Genomic DNA, 24,403 nt, shown 5'->3' with positions numbered 1-24,403 from the left:
TAGTCCTGTGATACAATCTCCTCTTACCCAGAACAGCTTAGAATAAAATCCTTTGATTCCAAAAGATTATAAAAATGAAGAGGTCGAAATTCAAAAGAATTTGTGTGAGTAACTTTGGACTTAACATTTCCCCCATCCAAGCTTTTGTGCACACCACATTTTTCTGGACTGAAAAGGGCATTGATGAAGAAGGCATTCCAGGGGCATATCCTGGTGTGCGTAGATATTCAACCCTGTCCGGTTAAAACATACGTCTTGTTGGAAAAATGCATATGTCCGTGCATATGTCTTGTTGGAAAAATAGCCGTTCTAACTTTACCCGAATGCAAGTAACTTTGACCGAGTATATTCAACAGGAAATTGTGTGCATGGGTCCTACTGAATATCCTGCGTAAGTTACATGCATAACCTTTCCTGAGCACTGAATATTGACCTCAGGTTATTCAGAGATGCATACAGTATTTGGATTCTTTTTGCAGAGAAGTGCTAAAATCAGAAAGCCAAAGACTATTGCGCAATCAACCCAGGCAAAACCCTCCCATTCTACCCCTTTAGGCTAGAACTATAAGCACAGCAAAGAAAGAAAACTATTCTATGGAAGACGGTGTTAACAGTGAGCCCCCTCCACCACAGATGATTCTGAAATGCATGCACATGCTTTGCTGGTATCACCTTTCACATCCTACCTGTAGGATGAACACCGTCTGGGAGAAGTGGTGCTGTTCCATGGTTGAGGTGGAGTAGAGAGCTGCCAGTGGGTGATCAAATTTCTGTAAGTAGCTGTTGCTGTAACCCCTGTGATCCAAGTCATGGCACAGGCATGCAATCAGAAGACCTTTACGCTTCAAGAGGTGATGAAAAGAAAAGAGGAAAATTGATGCTAAAGAAAGACTCATTACTTGCTTGCATATTTCTAAGCTCTTGCAATGACTTCATAATTGCATTTCCAAAATAGACACAGGGCATCTGAGATACCTTAACTGATGTACTAAGTATATTGTCTTAGAGACAAAATGGGAAAAACCCATTAGTACATCTGGCCCTTGGTTAGTTGCAATGAAACTAGAATGCTAGTAGGATAGTAATAATAAGGAAACAATAAAATTGTGATAAAACATGCACTTTTGGCTGTAGTCAATATGACGATTTTTCTTATATCAGTTCTCTTATGTATTGCCCCAGAATGTTGCTTGGTATATATGTTTATTTTCATTTCTAGCTCGGAAATGTGTATTTTTCAAAAGCAAACCTTATTATATCAGTGATTGGGTCTATACCATAGAAAGGGAGGTGTTAAAGAAATGCAAAAAGGTAATCAGAAACGTAGCTATGTGCCTTCCAGGGGAAGCAGAGTGAATAGCAGCAACAGGGCAACATAAAGAACATAATCAAAAGGGCTTTGGGGCTTGGAATCCTAGAGAGAGAGATCCCAACTCTGCCCCGTTACTCAAAAAGAGTAGGAATGGAGAACGAAGGCTGCTAGAAACAAGACGGGAGCTCTTTTCCAGCTCATGGAGTCAGCATGGAGAGATGCTTACTGAACTGAGACTGAGGCATGCAAGGTGAAGTAGCTTTTCTCCCAGGAGGTAAGGAAGACACTGGATCCATGCATATATACCACGGAACTATCATGGTCTGAGACTATTAAGGGAAGTTCATTTCCTGCTCCCTGTTGTTTGAAATTCAAGGGAGAACATTTAGAAGCCATTTCTGCATGTAAAACAGTGCTTTACCTTCAGAAAAGGGCTAATTTTAAAATTGCCCTCCCTGTGTTAGAGTAAATTTATGCACAGGGTGCCACTACAACAGTACCTTTACCTGCAGTGAGAAGAGCTGTTCCCTGGGGACAAGCCTGGTGGTGGGGGAAGGGCTCACACTCACTCGCACATGCTTTTCAATTCTCAAAAGTGTGCATTATTTTTTTTTTTCGTCAGGGAAAGAACTTGCTGCACAAAATAGCAGGCATAGATGTGTTCAGGTACAGTTCCTGGGATAATTTTCAAACTCTTAAGTATGCGTGTACTTTCCTTTTGAAAACTGTGGAAAAGACTGTGGGTAAAAGGTACCTGTAGACTTTGCACCAGTGCAGGTAATTGTGAAAATTACCTCCTTAGGGGCGGATTTTCAGAGCCCTGCTCGCCTAAATCCGCCCAAAACCGGGTGGATTTAGGCGAGCAGAGCCCTGCGCGCCGGTGAGCCTATTTTACATAGGCCTATCGGTGCGCGCAGAGCCCCGGGACTCGCGTAAGTCCCGGGGTTCTCCGAGGGGGGCGTGTCGGGGGCGGGTCCGGTCATCGCGGCGTTTAGGGGGCGTGTTGGCAGCGTTTTGGGGGCGGGTATGGGGGTGTGGCTATGGCCCGGGGCGGTCCGGGAGCGTGGCCGCGCCCTCCGTACCCGCCCCCAGGTCGCGTCCCGGCGCGCAACAGGCCCGCTGGCGCGCGGGGATTTACTTCTCCCTCCGGGAGGCGTAAATCCCCGGAGAAAGGTAAGGGGGGGGGTGTAGACAGGGCCAGGCGGGTGGGTTAGGTAGAGGAAGGGAGGGGAAGGTGAGGGGAGGGCATTAGAGGATTCCCTCCAAGGCCGCTCCGATTTCGGAGCGGCCTTGGAGGGAACGGGGGTAGGCTGCGCGGCTCGGCGCGCGCCGGCTATACATAATTCATAGCCTTGCACGCGCCGATCCAGGATTTTAGTAGATACGCGCGGCTCCGCGCGTATCTACTAAAATCCAGCGTACTTTTGCTTGCGCCTGATATGCCAGCAAAAGTACGCCTATTCGCGTTTTTTGAAAATCTACCCCTTAGTGCCTGGGGTATTTGTTATTGTAGTGAATTAGGAATAAATATTCTACAATGCATAAACAGAATAGCCAAGATGGGAAGACACCCCTCCGGGTTTCAGTGATGTATGGCATACGGATTTCACAACAGGTTTAGACAAGAGACATGCTAATAACTTTCACACATCGTATTCTCCACATAAAACACTCCTGTTTGTACGCTTTGCCTCATTCCAGCTAACCTGAAAACTTTAGAAATGTATATTTCCAGCCTAAGATAATCAATCTTTCTAATCTCATTCATTCACCATGGTGGTGTGTAGTCCACAGCCAGTCTTTAAATGACTTTCTATTAATTTTAGATTCGCAAGTTCTTAAAAATGTTGAGCAGAAAAACAGCATCAGAACACCAGTTCCAGGGATTGTTACATTCTGCTTTCGTGACATCTTAATGTTTTCTTGTCTGCTTACCAACTACAATGCAATCTGCTTTGCAATGGTATTGCTGCTTTCCGGTGACTGGGATACACTTAGATTATAATCTTCAAGGGGAGAGAAAACCAATTTCAAAACAATGTTTGAGTAAGCAACTATAAATTTATTTTGAGAAAAATGACAATACACCTTTAAAGTGCCTGTTTAGATAATAGGGATGTGAATCGTGTCCTCGATCGTCTTAACGATCGATTTCGGCTGGGAGGGGGAGGGAATCGTATTGTTGCCGTTTGGGGGGGTAAAATATCGTGAAAAATCGTGAAAAATCGTGAAAAATCTAAAAATCGCAAAACCGGCACATTAAAACCCCCTAAAACCCACCCCCGACCCTTTAAATTAAATCCCCCACCCTCCCGAACCCCCCCCAAATGACTTAAATAACCTGCGGGTCCAGCGGCGGTCCGGAACGGCAGCGGTCCGGAACGGGCTCCTGCTCCTGAATCTTGTTGTCTTCAGCCGGCGCCATTTTCCAAAATGGCGCCGAAAAATGGCGGCGGCCATAGACGAACACAATTGGACGGCAGGAGGTCCTTCCGGACCCCCGCTGGACTTTTGGCAAGTCTCGTGAGGGTCAGGAGGCCCCCCACAAGCTGGCCAAAAGTTCCTGGAGGTCCAGCGGGGGTCAGGGAGCGATTTCCCGCCGCGAATCGTTTTCGTACGGAAAATGGCGCCGGCAGGAGATCGACTGCAGGAGGTCGTTCAGCGAGGGTTCCGGCGCCTCGCTGAACAACCTCCTGCAGTCGATCTCCTGCCGGCGCCATTTTCCGTACGAAATCGATTCGCGGCGGGAAATCGCTCCCTGACCCCCGCTGGACCTCCAGGAACTTTTGGCCAGCTTGTGGGGGGCCTCCTGACCCCCACGAGACTTGCCAAAAGTCCAGCGGGGGTCCGGAAGGACCTCCTGCCGTCCAATCGTGTTCGTCTATGGCCGCCGCCATTTTTCGGCGCCATTTTGGAAAATGGCGCCGGCTGAAGACAACAAGATTCAGGAGCAGGAGCCCGTTCCGGACCGCTGCCGTTCCGGACCGCCGCTGGACCCGCAGGGTATTTAAGTCATTTGGGGGGGGGTTCGGGAGGGTGGGGGATTTAATTTAAAGGGTCGGGGGTGGGTTTTAGGGGGTTTTAGTGTGCCGGCTCACGATTCTAACGATTTATAACAATAAATCGTTAGAATTTCTATTGTATTGTGTTCCATAACGGTTTAAGACGATATTAAAATTATCGGACGATAATTTTAATCGTCCTAAAACGATTCACATCCCTATTAGATAACAATCCATACGAGCAAGGCAGCCGATGAATGGAAATAAACATTTGAAATGAATGGAAGATGCTGAAACTCTGCTGTCCTATTGGAACCTGCGCTATTGCATCACCAGAGATAACTGCAGATTGCTTCGGTCACTGTACTTAAACTGCTCCATAAGAGCGATGCTGGTCAAGTTTTGTATCTAAAAACTATTAATTACATAGCTGTTTCCCAAGTGGCTTTTCTGTAACCTGCAGGTTTTATCACTCTGCTGGTTTCACAGTGCTTTCTGTGCCAGTGACAAATTCTAAACGGTAACTACAGAGTGAGAGGGCTGAGGGAGGGCCCCGTTGCAGATACCAGTGGACAAGGGGTGGAAAGTGATTGAAAATTCCGTTTGAGCAAGAGGGATTTCTTCAGAAAGCATCTGTCTTTCTGACCCTGCCGCTCACGTTTTAAAGTTTCTCGATATTTACATTTGATGTCTCAGTCCTGCTTTCTTGCAGGCAAGAGCTTGTTTATTTTGTACTGCCCACAATGCCTCCCATACTCATCCAAATAGCCCTGCCTCTACCCTCTCTCTCCAGATGTGTAGGTTCTCCAACTAAAACTGTCAACATGTGGCTCAGTTGGCCATAAAAAGATGTACACCATACCTGCCCCCCAATACACACCCCTCAAAAGTATGACAATATGGGGCCAATGCAAAAAAAAAAAAAGCGCAGAAAGCAGCGCCCGCTTTCTTAACGCGCGCATGGTGCCCGCAATTATAATATAGCCCGCATGCTATATTGTAATTAGGGGGTCGCGTTAGCAAGGTAGCACTAGGGTCGCTTGCGTGACCCTAGCGCCTCCTTGCTAACGTGACCCCGTGCTTACCAGCGGTCTGCCGGTTATGAAAACCGACGCCGAGCACATCGGCATCCGTCTTTTTAATGCGGCTGGCTGAGTTTTTTTTGGTTTTTTTTTTAACTTTTAAAAGTAGTACAGAAAAGCAGTTTTTTTTTGCTTTTCTGTACTTCTTTTCAATGCGCTCAGCTATTAACGCCTGCTCCAGGCAGGCGTTAATAGCTGGGTGATAAATGTGCCTCTGAGTCGCACATTTATTTTTTTGCATTTGGAGTGAATGAGTAATGGCCTCATTCGCATGCATTTGCATGAGATGAGCGCTATCCCATTCACTCCGCATCGGACGTGCGTTAAATAGGCCCTAATCCCCTTATTGCATTAGAAGGTGGATTAGCGCCTATTTAACCTGCGTCTGACTGTGGGTTATAGTGTGTGCTCAGCTGAGCACACTGTATTGCATCGGCCCCTATGAGAGAAACTATACTGGGATATATCTAGGAATTAAAACAAAATAACATAGAAAAGTGAAGTTAATTTTCAGAGGAATCCAGTTAATATTATTGCATGATACATTTTCAAATCCATAGTTTATGTACCTAGTCACCAGTATGTGCAATGGATGGATATCAATAAAGTAAAGTAAGTAGCTTATATATATGAAAAGCATTACGCACTGAGTCAAGTGCTTTTTTATTTTTTATAATACACATAAACAATAGGATAACATCTTCCTGCACGTGGTGTAAACTTCAGTGATACTTTAAAAATTGAACTACATTATACCGATGGGGAAAAACTCTTTATTCTCATCAATGCTTTCTCATGAACTTCCTACATCGTGACTGATGTGATCCCTTGGGCTGTTCGGACTCAGCTTTCACCACATTAGCTCTTCCTGTATTATACATCAGTGTTGAAAACCTTGGGTCAGCAGAGAGCACTGATCCTGCACTGCGATCAATGCAAGTGGGTGGGAAACACATGCCACCGCTGCTGCCGGTGCTAAGAACAGGAGGCAAGAAAGGTTAAAGAGAGCAAGGAAAGCTGAACAGGAAAAAGAGAACAGCAGAAGTATGATGAGACAACATATTTAGAAAGGGCAAACGGGGCCAGGAGACCTTGCCAGGGAAGAGGGGCAGAGAAAAAGGAATCAAAGTGAAGTTAAGGTGGAAGATAAGAGATAGATGGATTGTGTGTAGGAAAAGAGGGGTAAAGCAAACGAGAACAGGAAGTCTGAAAGAGCAAGTCTTTCCCTAGGTTAAGGCATCACATACTTCAGCTATGACTATGATCCTGCCACAGAGAGCAAAAGAATGTATACCGCACTATCAAAACCCTCAATCCACACTACCCACACACTTTCGAACTCCAAAATCCTTAAACTGGCTGACACATGCATATTTTCTGAAAACACAGAAAAAATATTTCAGAAAGAGATGTCACATCTACTTTTTGCAAAAAAAAAAAAAGTTTGGGTTTTTTTTTTTTAACCCACAATTCCTCTCAAAATGGACAGTTCAAGGATAAAATGTGCCATGGAGCACCCAGGATATTAGCTTGTGGTTGAAACTGTGGTCCCTATGCCACAGAGTGTCTAGGATTTAAAATTTGCAGGGGATGTAATGATAGGCTGGAGATTCTTTCCCTATGGGAAGTCTACAAAGGCAGTAACAGCTGCGGAGGGGTGCAGAGGGCACCAGGTTGCTTTGGAAGTGCACTGAGAATGTTCCAGTATTTAAGAGTCATCTCTTAGTCAGAGGCTGTTTCATGCCCTTCTTTACTGACAGTGGGGTACAGACCCCTAAGGTTTCAGTCCATGGGAAAAGAAATAAAAGCCCTGATGCCTACTGATTCTGGAGCTGCTCCAGATTGGAAGGGCTGACAAAGGTTGGAGCTGATGTGATCCTCTCTCAGGGTAACAATAGAGAGCGGCAAGAATGGTCAGATTTTCTACCATAATCTCAGGAGGCCTGAAGGAAAGAAAGAAAGATCAAAATGATAAAGGGGATGAAACAGCTCCTCCTATGAGGAAGGGCTGAAGAGGTTAGGGTCGTTCAGCTTGGAGAAGAGATGGCTGAGGGGGGATATGATAGAGGTCTTTAAGATCATGAGTGGTCTTGAATGAGTAAATGTGAATCCATTATTTACACTTTTGGATAATAGAAGGACTAGGGGGCATTCCATGAAGTTAGCAAGTAGCACATTTAAGACTAATCAGAGAAAATTATTTGTCACTCCACGCACAATTAAGCTCTGGAATTTGTTGCCAGAGGATGTGGTTAGTGCAGTTAGTGTAGCTGGATTCAAAAAAGGTTTGGATAAGTTCTTGGAGGAGAAGTCCATTAACTGCTATTAATTAAGCTTACTTAGGGAATAGCCACTGCTATTAATTGCATCAGTGGCATGGGATCTTCTTAGTGTTTGGGTAATTGCCAGGTTCTTATGGCCTGGTTTGGCCTCTGTTGGAAACAGGATGCTGGGCTTGATGGACCCTTGGTCTGACCCAGCATGGCAAGTTCTTATGTTCCAGTTTTGAAAATCTGGACAAAACTGTGCTTAACTGTAGTGAAAACATGCCTGGACCATAGGGCAAACTGTGCCAGCAGGAACCTGTTGCAGGGCTTGGTGGATTCCTGTTTGTTACATTAGAGGGAGTCTTTTCCTAAAGCTGAACAGGGCTGTACGAGTAACTGTTTTAATAATGGAATAGAAAGGAAAAGAAGGCCAGGTTAGGCCTGAGGGTAGGCAGGAAATGTCAGAAAACCAAAGGTAGAAAGAGTTACTGTATCAACTGAAGAAGTTAACTGTTATTAACGGAAAAAAAGTATTTTAAGGATTGAGGAGCTGATTAAGAACTATTATTTTGTTTATCCTGAAGATTCTACAGTAAACTATTTTTATGTTGGAACACACCCTATTGACTGTTTTTTTTTTTATTCCTGAGTGTCCTTGGCCCAGTACTGACCCTGCAGGTTATCTTGCCCCTAGCTCATGGCCTCGGAGATAGTTTCCACCACCTTGGGAGAGTGCTCCCTATGGGAATGTGGGGGGGGGTTACCAAACAAACGCTGAATAACACACATGATAAAAGCATTCAGACTCAGCTATTTCCCTAGGGCACAGGGAGCAGTGCATCCAGCAGCAGCAATTCTGTTGGCGCTAGCTTAGTCAATTTGTAACTTCCAGCACTGATTCCAGTATATGGCTAACTGGCCCACCATGAAAAGCCCCAACAGGGAGCTTGCAGGTGCTCAGCCCAGCACCTGTAACTATGTGATGTTTCAGATACCCACCTCTCCAGTGAGGATTGCAATCATAGCCCCATGGCTAAGCATCTATTATAACAGGTTGTGGAACATTTTCAGGAGGGCTTTATTGAGCAGTTTAAATACAGTGACCGAAGCAGTTTACAGGTTATCTCTGGTGATGCAATAACGTAGAGAGTAGGACAGCAGAGTTTCAACATCTTCCATACAAAACCTCCTGCATTCACTTCAAAAGTTTATTTCCATTCATCTGCTGCCTCGCTTGTAAGGGTTGAAATCTAACTTTAAAGGAGTAACATCATTTTTGTAGCTGCTTACTCCAAGTGCTACGAAAGAATTTCATGGGTTTTCCTTTTGTTTTAAATTTATTTAAAATTATTTAATAACCACTTCCTCTGCTTCAAAGAGGGCTGTCCAAAGAGGTGTACTTCCTTATAAAACAAAAAAAATGGCACCAGGTCAGACCTACCTGGGCTCCCCAAGGCCTCCATCAATCAGCTGGGGTTTGGGATCTACCTCGGCTGGGCAGGGCGTCCCGGGGCTTACATGCATCCCGGGGCTTTACACGCAGCGCTGGGCTTTTTAAATAGGCCCAGCGCGCGTAAGACTAGTTACGCACGTAAATCCAGAGGATTGGTTAACCTCTGCCTATCTTCTCCATATTCTCCTGCTACTTTCATCTGAAGATATCAATCCTAATCCTTACCCTTCAAGGCAATTTTCACTCCATTATTCCATATCAAACCATAACCCCTCCACCCTTATCACTGTTCCCTTTCTCAAGCTCCCTGTGGATTGCAAACTCTATCTCCAAGAAGCTTGCTTTTATTCATGACCTTTTTACTTCTCATTTTCTTCATCTCCTTATCTTAATGGAGACCTGGCTTTCCCCTGTGGACACTGCTTCAGTTTCTGTTCTCTGTCATGGAGGTTATATTTTCTCCCATATTCCTCACCCAGTAGGCCATGGTGGTAGTGTTGAACTGTTGCTCTACTCATCCTGTAGCTTTCAATCCCTTCTCCCACCTCAATTCCACTTTTTTTTCCCTTTTAAGCCCATTCCCATCTGCCTGTTCACTCCACTACCTCTCCGGGTAGCTGTCATCTATTGACCCCCTGATAAATCTCCCTCCTGCGTTCTCACTGGCTTTGATTCCTGACTTTCCTTCTTCACTGACCCATTCACTTCCCTTATCCTTGGTGAATTTATCCTCCATGTTGATGACCCCTCTAACTCTTATTCCTCAAAACTCCTTTCTTTAACTTCTTCATTTGATCTCTGACTCTGCTTCTACCACTCCTACTCACCAGCATGGCCAATGCATTGACCTAGTCTTTCTTTCCAACTGCTCTCTCATACTTCACCTCAGTTCTTCCAATCTCAGACAATCACCTGATAACTTTCACATTAAATCACAGTGTTCGGCCTCCCCACCCGGGGGACCCCGACGCCAGCCGCGATCGCCGAGGCCGATTCCGGCGAACGAAAAAAATTAAAAACAAAAAGAAACGCGCCTAGGCCCGCCCTCAACAACAAGGCAGCCAACCAGAGAGAGCCCGGCAGGGCTTTAAATCCACCCTGCTAGGCGCCATCTCTCTCTTCCTCCTCCACGCGGCGACCGAAGACCTGCGCGACCGGCGCCGGAGCCCCACCGGGGGAAGGTCAGGTCAGTGTTCGGCCTCCCCACCCGGGGGACCCCGACGCCAGCCGCGATCGCCGAGGCCGATTCCGGCGAACGAAAAAAATTAAAAACAAAAAGAAACGCGCCTAGGCCCGCCCTCAACAACAAGGCAGCCAACCAGAGAGAGCCCGGCAGGGCTTTAAATCCACCCTGCTAGGCGCCGCGCGCCGAGCGTCGCGCGCCGAAGGAGCGCGACAAAGGGGCCTGCCCCTTTGTTTCGCCCCTTCGTTTTCGTCCCTCGCTTTCCCGAGCAGCATCACACCAATGCCGCACTAGAACTCAGCCAGCTTCCATCTTGCTTCACGTTCTCCCAGCTCTCACCCAGCAAGCACCATACTGCACCCAGCCAGCGCCATCTCAGCAAGCTTTCAACTAGCATCCTTCCTACAAGCATCCAACAAGTGCTCAGCAAACAACCATCCTGAGCAAACAACCATCCTGCATGCGTCCAACAAATGCTCAGCAAACAACCATCCTGCAAGCATTCAGCAAACAACCATCCTGCAAGCATTCAGCAAACAACCATCCTGCAAGCATTCAGCAAACAACCATCTTGAGCAAACAACCATCTTGAGCAAACAACCATCCTGAGCAAACAACCATCCTGAGCAAACAACCATCTTGAGCAAACAATCATCCTGCAAGCATTCAGCTATCAACCATCCTGCAAGCATTCAGCAAACAACCATCCTGCAAGCATTCAGCAAACAACCATCTTGAGCAAACAACCATCTTGAGCAAACAACCATCCTGAGCAAACAACCATCCTGAGCAAACAACCATCCTGAGCAAACAACCATCTTGAGCAAACAATCATCCTGCAAGCATTCAGCTATCAACCATCCTGCAAGCATTCAGCAAACAACCATCCTGCAAGCATTCAGCAAACAACCATCTTGAGCAAACAACCATCTTGAGCAAACAACCATCCTGAGCAAACAACCATCCTGAGCAAACAACCATCTTGAGCAAACAATCATCCTGCAAGCATTCAGCTATCAACCATCCTGCAAGCATTCAGCAAACACCCTCACTGCAAACATTCAGCAAGTATACAGCAAACAACCATTCTACGCTCACCCAGAGCCCTAACCAATTAATTATTTCTTCCTATTCCCAGCCTTTCCTCCCATCAGTCATCCGCCTATCCACGGCACCAGCCATCAGTCATCCGCCTATCCACGGCATCAGCCATCAATCATCCGCCTTTCCACGGCACCAGCCAGCTAACCATTCACAATGTCTCTAGTATTCCCAATACCAACTTTACAACACCGCCTCCCACCTAAAAGATTATCTGCCAGACGAGCCCTCCTCAAGAACTTAAAAACCCTCACCCCCATCTCAATTACTCCAATCACACAGCTTTTAGGCCTCTCCCTCTTCTCACTCTCACTCTTCAATGCACAATCCCTAACAAAAAAATCCCTAATCTTTAATGATTATCTCAACGACGCCAAGCCAGATATCTGTGGAGTAACTGAAACATGGCTCAAGCCCTCAGATACAGCGTTAATAAACCAACTACCCACACATACCTATGACGTCTTCTCACTCCCGAGACTGAAAAAAAGAGGAGGTGGAATCCTTTTGGCTACCAAAAAAAGTCTGAACTTCTCCCAACATCCATTCAGCTCTAACTCAAAACTGGAAGTCGGCTTCTTCACCTCACAACATCTTCAAATCCTTCTTGTCTACGCCCCCCCAGGGTTCCTAGAATCCAATGTCTCCCCTATCCTTGAAATCTCCACCATGCTCATCAACCTGGATTCTCCAGCAATCATCTTAGGAGACTTCAATCTACATATTGACAACCCCTCACCATCCAACAGCTGTTTAACCCTCCTCACAGCCCTATCTGCCATGGGATTCCAACAAATAGTCAATGAACCCACACACAAAGCGGGTCACACCCTGGACTTGATTTTCTTCAACAAAGGGATTACGAACACGTACAACTTGAAGAACAAAAAGGTCCCTTGGTCAGACCACACTCTTATTTCCACCTCTTTTGCACTGGAAGAAACCAACACCCCTAACATCCCCTCACCTTCATTCCATTACAAAAAGCGATGTTCTCCAGAAGACCTCAACACCCAATTAGTCTCCCAGCTCCCCCTATTAGACTTATCCGACCCTAACGCTGCCATTCGTTCATGGAACAACATAACAGAAAACATAGCCAACAAGCTCTGTCCTTCAATTACAAAAAAATCTCACACCAATGCAGCCAACAGACAACCTTGGTTCACCAACGAACTCAGAAAACTTAAACAAACTTTAAGAAAAAAAGAAGCGACCTGGCGTAAAACCCCTTGCGACACCACCATCTCATCATACAAATCCACACTTTACCAGTACAAATCCCTCACCTCAAAATCAAAAAAAGATTTTTACGCATCCAAGATTCACAACCTGGTCTTTGACGCTAAAGCCCTCTTCACCTATGTCTCCAGCCTCACTCAAACCATACCGCGAGAAATCCCTGGCAATATGGCTCAGTCCAAAGCCGAAGAACTCGCTCAGTTTTTCCAAAATAAAATTTCCAATCTCCTAACACAACTGCCTCCCGACACAGCAGCCCTCCAGACATATCAACAACCTGCACACAAAAATGCCAGCTTAAACACCTTTGAACCTGTAGCCTCCACTGAGATACAAGCCATCCTGAGAAAAATGAAACCTTCATCTCATCCTGCAGACCACATCCCCTCCAAATTACTTCTATCTATTCCAGACACAATAGCCTCATCTTTGACAAATATCATCAACTGCTCTCTAGCCCAAGGAATCTGCCCTGATGACCTCAAAATGGCCTCAATCTCACCGCTCTTAAAGAAACCTAACCTTGACCCGAAGGAACCCAACAACTTCCGCCCCATAGCTAACCTCCCATTCATCGCCAAGATCATGGAAAAACTAGTGAACTCTCAACTCTCAGATTTCATCGAAGACAACAATCTTCTCTTCACCCCACAACACGGCTTCAGAAAAAATCGAGGCACAGAATCCCTCCTCTCCTCGTTGACAGATTATATCTTAATGGGCTTGACAAAGGAAACTCATTCCTATTGATCCTGTTAGACCTCTCAGCAGCGTTCGACACGGTCAACCACGCCATCCTCCTAAACCAACTCTCGTCTATAGGAATCAGCGGCACCGTCCTATCCTGGTTCAAAACGTTTCTCAATAACAGAGGTTACAAAGTTAAAATCCAAAACAAGGAATCCTCTAGATTTGACTCTGTCATAGGAGTCCCTCAAGGTTCTTCATTATCTCCGACCCTATTTAATATCTATCTTCTTCCTCTCTGCCAACTTCTCACCAACCTCAATCTAAAGTACTTCCTTTATGCAGACGATATCCAAATCATCATCCCCATCAAAGATACATACTCTGAAACTCGACTACTGGGAATCATGCCACCTGAAAATCAAACAACTACTAAACAACCTACACCTCATCTTAAACTCTTCTAAGACAGAAATCCTTCTCATTTCTCCGGAAACCAACATCTCCAACACTACTCTTCCCACCAACCTACCTACCACACAAGTTCGAGACTTAGGAGTGATAATAGACAACCGGCTAAACTTCAAGGCCCATATCAACAAAACAACCAAAGACTGCTTCTATAAACTCCAGGTTCTGAAGAGGATAAGACCTCTTTTCCATGCCCAAGACTTCAGAACGATCATCCAAGCAGTCATTTTTGCAAAATTAGACTACTGCAATTCCCTATTGCTAGGTCTGCCCTCTTCCTACTCCAAACCACTACAGATGATTCAAAACTCAGCAGCTCGATTACTAACAGGCGCAAGAAAGAGAGACCACATATCCCCCATTCTGAAAGAGTTACATTGGCTACCCGTCCACTTCCGTATCATGTACAAAGCCATTTGTGTCATCTTCAAAACTATTCATCAACGCATCTCCCTCGATCTACAAATCCCCCTCCAAGCATACAACTCGACAAGACCTACCAGAAATGTCTACCGAGGCGCCCTCAAAGTTCCCCCTGCGAAAATGACCAAACACATCACTCTAAGAGATCGTGCCACCTCCACTGCTGGCCCTTCTCTGTGGAATTCCATTCCCACAGATCTCAGACTGGAACCCTGCCTCTTAACTTTTAGGAAAGGACTTAAGACTTGGTTATTCAAGCAAGCTTTCCCAGACACAATCTAATATCACGTTATAGATACAAACCAAGGACTTCAAATATTCAGCCATTAATCATGCCATTTTTACATAGCATTTAATTTATTTGTATACCGTTTAACCGTTTATTCTTTCCTATCTCTTCCTTCTTATCCAAGTTCTGCTACCCTTGTTATTTGTAACTGCTCCTTCGACCACCACAGTTCTAGTTGTTGTATTTAATGCACTCCCGTTCCATGTAAACCAGCAAGATATGTGCTCATGATTGCCGGTATATAAAAACCTTAAATAAATAAATAAAATAAATAAATAAATCACCCTCCCCCACAGACTCATCCAGTCACCACTTACACTTTTAGGAATCTCCAAGCTGTTGACCCTTGTATCTTTTCCACTGCTGTTTCATCTCTTCTTTCCTCCACAACTTTGTCTGAATCTGTTCATGAAGCAGTTTCTTCTTACAACACTATTCTCTCTTCAGTCTTAGACATTCTTGCCCCTCCTCTTACCCATCCTGTAAGATGCACTAAATCCCAGACTTGGCTCACCCCTAGAATCCGCTACCTATGTTTCTGTGCCCACTCTACAGAATGTCTCTGGCTAAAATCATATGCCAATGCTTCATACACTTCAAATTCATGCTGACCACTTTTTAGTATGCTATTGCACTTGCTAAACAAGACTACTATGTTCATTTGATAAACTCTCTTACATCCAACCTTGGCTCTCTCTTTGCCACACTCAATTCTCTCCTCAAACTTACCTTGGCTCCCTCCTCCCCTTCACTCTCTACCCAGACTGTGGAGACCACTTCCATGATAGGATTCACAAAATGAGTCTTGAGTTCTCAACTATGTCACCTTTACCTGCCTCTCTCCAACTTCTTCCCTTGTCACATCTTCAATCTATCACTCTCCAAGGCTACTGTTCCTGCTGCCTTCAAACATGCTGTGATCATACTGTGGCAGACCCTCCCAGTCTGGCCACCAGATGTCGCTGTCCCTGTAGTATAACACTCTATTAAGGAGCCATCCATACTCCCTAAGGGGCAGATTTGAAAAGCCCTGTGCGCAGGGGACTTGCACGCCGGCGCGCCTATGTTGCATAGGTCGCCGGCACGCACAAAGCCCCGGGGACATGCGTAAGTCCCAGGGCTTTGCTTGGGGGGCTTGTCGGGGGCGGCGCGCCAGCCCGGGGACGTTCCGGGGGCATGGCCGAGGCCTCCGAACCAGCCCCCGAGCCGGGGGAATGGCGCACCGGCAGCCCGCTGGCGTGCGCAAGTTATGCCTGCCTTGGGCCGGCGTAACTTTCTTAACAAAGATGGGGGGGGGGGGGGGGGATTTAGTTAGGGCTGGGGGGTGGGTTAGGAAGGGGAAGGGAGGGCAGAAAAAAAGTTCCCTCCAAGGCCGCTCCGATTTTGGAGTGACCTCAGAGGGAACAGAGGCAGGCTGCTCGGCTCAGCACGCGCAGGTTGCACAATTGTGCGCCCCCCTGCGTGTGCCGAGCCTGGATTTTATAACATGCGCGCAGCAGCAGTGCACACATGTTATAAAATCGGGCGTAGATTTGTTTGCGCAGGGTTGCACAAACAAATCTACGCCCACGTATAACTTTAAAAATCTACCCCTAAGTCTCTCCCACCTGGAGATGCTTGAGCACTATTCAGCCCAGCCATTTTAATACACTTGGGGTTCAGTTTGAGGAAGCAAGGGAAGAGAAGAATAAAGATGTTTCAGCTTTACATTCTGAAGAGGCCTCCTGGCTTCATCCAAATGGAGTTTCTTTTAGAAGTGATACCTAACTGTGCACTCCCAGCCAGAGGGTCCTTCTTCTGATTTACGGAGAGATAGATTTTAAGCCTGATACCCTTAAGGGCAAAAGGGGTCTCACCAGGGGACCAAAGACCTGTGAGCCTACTCTAAACCCTAATGGGCAAGCGACAGTGATGGATCCTGCTGCGAGAGACAGTGAAGAAGATGATGTATCCAGTTTAACTTTTAAAGTCTTTTTTGGATTTAAGTAGAGTGGGAAGGTTTTTGGATCCCCCTTCTCCACCAGGATTGCAGAGCTAAGAACGTGCCTGATCCCACTGACTTTTTCCCAAGAAAAGTTCCCCAGAAATATCAGTAAATACAGGATGAAAGAACCATTCAGGAAGGAAGAACAAGAGCAGGAGAGCCCAATCAGATCTCCACACACCAAGGGACAAGGATAGGCTGGATGTCCGAGGAGAAGATGATCAAAGGTAGGATTTTTATAGTAAAGTTGGTTGACCCCCTCTACTAGGATTCCCTTACAGCTGCTAGTATGCTGCGTGCATTAAAAATCACCATGGAATTACCCATATGCCTGAACAAAGGACACCTACCTACCTAGAACCACACATATATCAACATTCAGATGTAACTTCAATATTATGGATGGACGAACTTTAATTTATGAGCATCAATCAGTAAACTTGTATTTAACACACAGACTTGGTCCTGTCTGAGTTATTACAGCCTCTCACCTCATGGGAAGCACCAATACAGTATACACACACCGTGAATCTTTTAACATCATCTGAGCGTCAAGCAAGAGCTTTCCCCCCACAAAAAGAATCCTCCCCCAGGGATTGAGAGTCAAGTGTGGGATGCAATTGCCAGCTGGAGAAGCCCCTGAAGATACACAAATTATTTATGTGCCCTAAGGAGCCATAATCCTCCAAAAAATGGGTTACAATACCAATCCTTAAAAAACCCTCACTGGATCCTACTGTACTGACAACTATCATCCTATCTCCCCTCTCCCTTTTGCCTCCAAATTACTTGAACATGCTGTTCACCACACTGTCTCAAGCCATTCTTAATCCACTCCAGTCTGGTTTCTGCCATCTACATTCAGCTGAAACAGCCCTTGCCAAAGTTTCCAATGGCCTGTTTATTGCTAATGCCAAAGGTCTTTACTCTGTCCTTATCATCCTTGACTTGTCTGCTGCTTTTGAAATTGTTGATCACCACCTACTCCTTGATAACTCTGTCTTCACTTGGATTTCGGGACTCTGTCCTGTCTTGGCTCTGTTCTTACCTCTCCCGTTACACTTTTAACATTGCCTCTGGTGGTTCATCCTCTATTGCCATTCCACTGTCAGTTGGTGTGCCTCAGGATTCTGTCCTGGGCCCTCCTCTCTTCTCACTATATACTAATTAGGACAAGTTACTTGCCTTAGATACAAAATTAGATTGTAAGCCCTGTGGGGATAGAGAAATACTTATAGTACCTGATGTACACTTTGAAGTGCCAAAAAGCAGAATATAAAAATCTAAATAAATAAATACTCTGGTGCTCTGATTTCCTTTCGTGGCTTTCAATACCATTTTTATGTTGATGACTCCCAGATCTGCCTTCCTACACCATAAATTTCACCAGAAATCGAGTTTTGGATCTTGGCCTGCTTGTCTGACATTGCTGCCTGGATGTTCTACCACCACCTTAAACTCAACATGGCCAAGACAGAGCTCCTTATCTTTCCCCGAAGGCCCACCTCTCCTCTTCCTCCTTTCTCTATTTCTGTGGATAACATGGTCATCATCCCAGTCCCATTAGCCCCCTAACCTTGGCGTTCTCTTTCACTCCTCTATCTCTTTCTCTACACAGATCCAAAACTCTGCTAAAATGTACCATCTCTTTCTTTACAACACTGCCAAAATCCATCCTTTCCTTTCTGAACTACCAGATCCCTTATCCACTCTCACATCTCCTCCCACTTAGACTACTGCAACCTGCCCCTCACAGGTATGCCGACAAGCCATCTCTCTCCACTGCAATCTGTCCTAAATTCAGCTGCACAGTTTTATCTTTGGCCAGATTCACTATACTTACATAACCCTCTTCTGAAGTCACTGCATTAGCTCCCTATCTGCTCCCGTTTACAGGTCAAGCTTCTCTTTCTCACCTACAAATGTCTTCACTCTGCAGCAACTCACTATCTCTCCTCTCTTATCTCTCTCTGCACCCCTCCTTGTGCACTCTGCTCATCAGATAAGTCACTCTTACCTGTGCCTTTCTCATCTACCACTAATTCCCGACTCTGTGCTTTCCATCTGACTGTGCCGTGTGCTTAGAATAGATTTTCTGAACCGGTGCATCATGCTCCCTCTCTTGCCAGGTTTAAATCGCTTTTAAATCATATGCCTGATTGTCAGCTTTTAATCTTGTTAACTAAACTCTCTTTTCTTTTCAAGCATTGTCTTGCTGTATGAAATACCCCAAGTCTCTTGTCCTGTGTTTATCTTATTAGATTGTAAGATCTATTGAGCAGGGACTGTTTGTATGGCTGGTGTATGTCGTGTAGCACTACAGAAATGCTAAGTAGTAGTAATAATAGTAATAGTAACATTACCCTAACAATAATGTCCTCTGCAAAAAAACAAGATAATATGACGATTTCAAGAATGGACATTAACAACTTTGGTGCTCAGTATTATCCATAGTCACCCTGAACTGAAACATCATTGCTGAATGTACTAGAAAGTTTCACATATTAACTCCAGCATAAAAAGGATTATCAACAACGTTTTGCAATAGAATAAATTGTTACACTCCCTGAAATTCCATTGTCTTCATTTAGAAAGTAGAATGGTTTTCGTATAGAAAATAAGGAATGGACAGCAGGCTTTCAACTAGTCATCTAATTCACTGCTTCTTTCTTCACTAAATGCTGTATTTACCTAAGCAATAAGAAATGATGCCACAAGTTATACGTTCAAGAACTAAACAAAATGATTTCTAGGGAAGGGTATCAACTAACTTTCCTTAGCAAAGCTCGTCAGCAACAACCATTCTCTGAATGTTACTGGCATGAAATGCACAATCTGAGATATCCACCAAGAGAAACTGCAGTAAAGGCCAATGAAACTGGTGCGGCAGCGCCATCATGTAACAGACACAGATGCTTGGGGCCAGATTTAATTTTGGATAAAATAGGGGGGGAAATGTGGAGAAAGCCAATTTTCTTGCATGGTTTTGATACAGTCCATCTTTTGCTCATGAATGTAATCCTCTACAATTTCAGAAAGATAAAGAAGTCCAGAGAAAACAAGTAAGCAAGTCAGAACTTGTACAGAAAGCGAGAGTGCTTTTGCCTGAATCCAGAAGAGGCTCCATTTAAGAACTGAGCAAATGTTTCACAGTACTTTTTTTTTTGCAAAAGTTTTGACTTGCTCATTTTTTTCCCCCTTCAGATTGTTGTAGCTAGTGCATTGCTTTTATTATAAGAACACCAATATGGATGTCATACGTCCTACTTTAAACAGTGATAGGACATGCCAATGAAATCTACTCCCCATCTTACCTCCAGGTCTGTGAATAGCCCTTTGTTGTTTTGAAGTAAGACGTACATGCAATGTGCCACTGTGACCGCGTGCTTCCAGTTGTGGTAGGGCACACGGCGATAGTTCTTCTTAACAGACATAGTAAAACGGCACAGCTTCTCAAGTTCAAACCTTAATGGGAAGGAAAATAGGTGACAAAAAAAAAAAACATAACACAAGCCAGGTGATTAGGTAACATTCCCTCACTGTGAATACAGAAGGAAAGCAATAATGGGATCTCTTGCTATAGCTGTCAGAATTATTAAACCACTTCTAGACTCTAATGGACTTGCTGAAAAATGCACTAGAGTGCTGTCTGAAATCGAAGCATTGGTCTCCCCAAGGAATCTCTAGTGCTTGATGATGTAAAAACCACTGGCTCATCTGAACTGGCTTTTAAGAACCATTATTCTTTCAGCCTTTTTTCCCCCTCCAGCTGCCCCTTTCTCTCTGTCCCTGGTCCCATCTCTACCCCTATTTTCTGTCAGTCAGTTGGCAGTCTTTCTAGCTCTCCATCTTTCCTCCAGCCAAGCCTCCTCTCGTTATTTGCCTCCGGTCTACACTCTCCCATTTTCATCTTTTTTACTTTCTCTTTATCACAGCCAGTTTTCTTACTAGTCCACTCTGGCCTACCTCCTTCCATCTCTTCCTTTGCCTACAGTCAATTGCTTCCTTCCCTTCTCCTTCCACACTTCCCCCCCATCCATCATGGACATGTCAAAAGGACTCCAGGGGTGATCTGGGAAATTAATAGATCAGTGATCCTGACTTCAGTGCTGGGAAAAATCCTGGAAATTGTTATAAAGATTAAAATCACAAAGCATATAGACAGACATGGATTTATCCAAGGGAAGTCTTGCCTCACAAATCTCCTATTTTTGAAGAGGTTACTAAACATGTGGATAAAGGTGAACTGGTAGATGTGGTGTATTTGGATTTTCAGAAGGTGTTTGACAAAGTCTTGCCTGAGAGGCTTTTAAGAAAGCTAAAAAGTCATGGGATAGGAGACTATGTCCTTTTATGGATTGCAAACTGGTTAAAATACAGGAAACAGAGAGTAGGATTAAATGATCAGTTTTGTCAGTGGATAAACAGTGGAGTGCCTTAGGGATCTGTACTTGGACCTGTGCTTCTTAATATATTTATAAATGAACTGGACAAGGGAATGACACGTTAGGTATTCAAATTTGCAGATGACAAAATTATTCAGAGTAGTTAAATCACAGGCAGATAGTGATAAATTACAGGAGAACTTTGAGAGACTGGAAGACTGGGCATCCAAATGGCAGATGAAATTTAAAGTGGACAAGTGCAAGGTGATGCATATAGGGAAAAATAACCTATGCTATAGTTACACGATGTTAGTTTTCATGTTAGAAGTTACTACCCAGTATAAAGATGTAGGCATCATAGTGGACAATACTTTGAAATTGTCAGCTCAGTATGCTGTGATGGTCAAAAAAGCAAACAATGTTAGGAATTATTAGGAACAGAATAGTGAATAAAACAGAGATTGTCATAATGCCTCTGTATCACTCCATGGTGAGACCACATCTTGAGTATTGTGTTCAATTTAGGTCACCACATCTAAAAGAAAATATAGATGCACTGGAAAAGATTCAGAGAAAGGTGACTAAAATGATAAAGAGGATGAGCTCACCTATGAGGAAAGGCTAAAAAGATCAGGGCTGTTCAGCTTGGAGGAGAGATCGCTGAGATGATTAGAATGGGTAAATGTGAATCAGCTGTTTACTCTTTCAGATAATAGAAGGATTAGGGGGCATTCCATGAAGTTAGCAAATAGCACATTTAAAACAAATCTGAGAACACTCAATGCACAATAAAGCTCTAGAATTCGTTGCGAAAGTATGTGGTAAAGGCAGTTAGGTTAGCTGGGTTTAAAAATGGTTTAGACACGTTCCTGAAGGAGAAGTCCATAAACTGCTATTAGTCAAGCTGACTTAGGGTAAATTTTAAAAGTACGCGCGAGCATCCATGTGTGCGCCTTTCCCAGCGCACACACATGGACGTGCCGATTTTATAACATGCGCGTTTTGCCGCATGCATGTTATAAAATCCAATACCCACGTGCACGTGTGCTTTATTTTATATCGGCGCGCGCATGCAAGGGTGGGGATTTTATTGAAAAGTGCGCAGTGATGCAATAGGGCCTCCCCCAGTTCCCTAACCCCCTAACTATCCTTCCTCCCTCTTCACCTCTCTTCCGACCTCTAACCCCCCCAACTATCTTTTTTTTTATTTGTTTGCTACTCACCTGCTCTCTGGAGCAGTAGTAGCTTCCCCTGTGCAGGCTGGCTGCTGGCACTCACTTCAATTGGACAGGGCCCTCGTCCCGCTCAACCCAGACCCCACCCCCAGCCTGCTCCCCTTTGGCTGCAGCCAATTTTCCATGCATACCAGGAGATATGCGTGTGGCCAGACCACTTAGAAAATGTGTGCGGCGTGTGTGCAGCCTGGCCACGTATGTATCTCCTGGTATTTGCCCGTGTCAGGGATTTAAAATAGCCATCGCTTATTACTGGCATTAGTAGCATGGGATCTATGTAATGTTTAGGTACTTGTTGACAGCTACTTGGGTCCTAGATTGACCACTGCTGGAAACAGGATGCTGGGCTTGATGGACCCTCAGTCAGACCAAGTATAGCAACTTGTTATGTTCTTATGTTCTTCTTAGTGGAAGTTTTGAGATAGGAAGAAACTGCCCAGCTTAGGACAGAGTCCTGAGGAGTTCCTGGTTCAAAAAGGATTGAGCCAGAAGCTCACCAATGTTGGAGAGGTTTCTAAGAAAAAAAAAGAAGAGAGCTGCTTTCAGAGCAAGAACCTAGAGGAACACAAAGGAGGAGGATTCCTGTCCTGAGAGCTGATTTGTTTTGGGAGGGCAGCTGTATTGCTACTGAAAATGAGATTTATTATTTTTTTGTGCTATTTTAGGGGCTTTGTGTTACAGTTTGGTGCAGTATCCATTAGTGAATCACTGTTTTTAGACTTTGCTTTTCCTGCCATCCTTGTCAGTAAAGATCTTTATTTTGAACAACAGTTTTTGGAGTCAGTCTGATTTTGGTACCTGACTGCGCTGATGAGCAGAAGAGCCCCAGTGAGAAGAAGAAATTCTAAGAGCCCTGGGGCCAGCACGTCCTAAGGCAAACTATGTGGTTGCCTTGGGCCTAGACCCTTAGGGGGCGCTGAAGAGCAGCCATGTGGGGCTGTAAGCGGAGCCTATCCTGCTCACGGAAGAGGAGTAGAGATTTGGCAGGCCGCGAGCAGTGCTCATCCTGCTCGTGGCCAAGAGAAGCACACACTTGGCGGGCGCGAATGCAGTAGGAATCGGGGCCAAGACCAGGGGGGGGGGCAATACGACAGTAGGGGGATGCGGGCGCGACCAGGGGGGGGGAGTAGGTGCAAGGCAGAAGGCCCACCTAGGGCGCTTAATACCCTTGCACGGCCCTGCCCCCCCCCCCCCCGCAGGAACCTCAGGTCATCATGGGGCCTGTGCGCCTTTGAGTCCAGGACCATATTGGGACACAGTTTCATTTAAAAAGGAGTAAAAAAAAAAATAAATAAAAATTGGGTAGCTATGAATGAAGGCTGATGGTGTCAGATGTCAGCCATGTTCTAACTGAGCTGGTACTAGAAAGGAGGAGGAGAAAACAAAGCCGAGAGGGGAGAGAGGAGGAACCAAGATGGCGGCATAGAGGGACAGCGGACTGCCAGCTCTCTTTCTATTCTCTAAAGGTTTACTGTTTAATCGTCATGCCGTCAAAGAGAAAGGGGAAGGTGAGGGTTTTCCCCCCAGAACCCTTACCTGGACCCAATCAGCTGGACATAGTCCGTTTTTTGTCCCAAGCAGCGACTTCGGAGGGAGTTGAGGAAGCCATTGCGAGTGCTGCGGCAGGAGAGCAGCTTACTTCGCTGGCAGAGACGTCCCTCAGCCCAGACCTACGCGCCCCCCCCCCCTCCGGCGCAGCGCGACCAGCCCAGAGAATCTGCTCAGTCGCAGACGGATGACGTCTTGCCGCTGGAGCTGGAGGGAGAAGTCTCTGAGGGAGCGGACGGATCGGAACTGGCTCAGGGTCGAGCCAATTCTGAAGCATTAGGAGAGAAACCGGGGACATCGAGGGAAACCACGCTGGAGGAAGCGGCTTCCCCTACGGCTGATGAAAACATCTTTCTGCCTGAAACTCCTGGTGAGTCAGCCCCGGGGCCAACAAGGCCGGGGGCGGTGACACTCGAAGCCATTTGGGACTTGGTTGCAGCCCAGGGTCAATCTTTAACTCGGCTTGAGAGAAAGGTAGACTCCCTAAATTACAACTTACAAGAAAAGATTGCTGGCTTACAAACACAAGAAGAGGTAATGATGAGTAAAGTATCTGAAATGGAGAAAAAGGTTCAAACTAATTCTACTTTAAACTCTGTAATAATAAAAGAACAGCTTATATCATCACGGCGTTTGGAACTGTTAGAAAATGGACTGAGAAAACTGAACATAAGAATACTAAATTTTCCTCAGGTTATAGGAGAAATCCCGTATATAACTTTAAAAAGATTTTTGACAA

General features: G+C 45.3%; 1 protein-coding gene across 3 annotated transcripts in view; it reads right to left on the bottom strand.

Moving 5' to 3' along the window:
* Window positions 1-24,403, bottom strand: part of PDE10A (phosphodiesterase 10A) — a 748,737-nt gene that overhangs the window by 77,663 nt on the left and 646,671 nt on the right. For all 3 annotated transcript variants that reach the window (XM_029594115.1, XM_029594117.1, XM_029594116.1), the window contains 2 exons: window positions 19,811-19,961; window positions 687-842 (listed from right to left, as the gene is read on the bottom strand). In XM_029594115.1, coding sequence (XP_029449975.1) covers window positions 687-842; window positions 19,811-19,961 — 307 coding nt within the window. The remainder of the gene's footprint in view (window positions 1-686; window positions 843-19,810; window positions 19,962-24,403) is intronic.

Source organism: Rhinatrema bivittatum, chromosome 3 (assembly GCF_901001135.1).
Source record: "Rhinatrema bivittatum chromosome 3, aRhiBiv1.1, whole genome shotgun sequence".
Taxonomy (NCBI): Eukaryota; Metazoa; Chordata; class Amphibia; order Gymnophiona; family Rhinatrematidae; genus Rhinatrema; species Rhinatrema bivittatum.
This window is presented reverse-complemented; position numbering and strand designations above follow the sequence as displayed.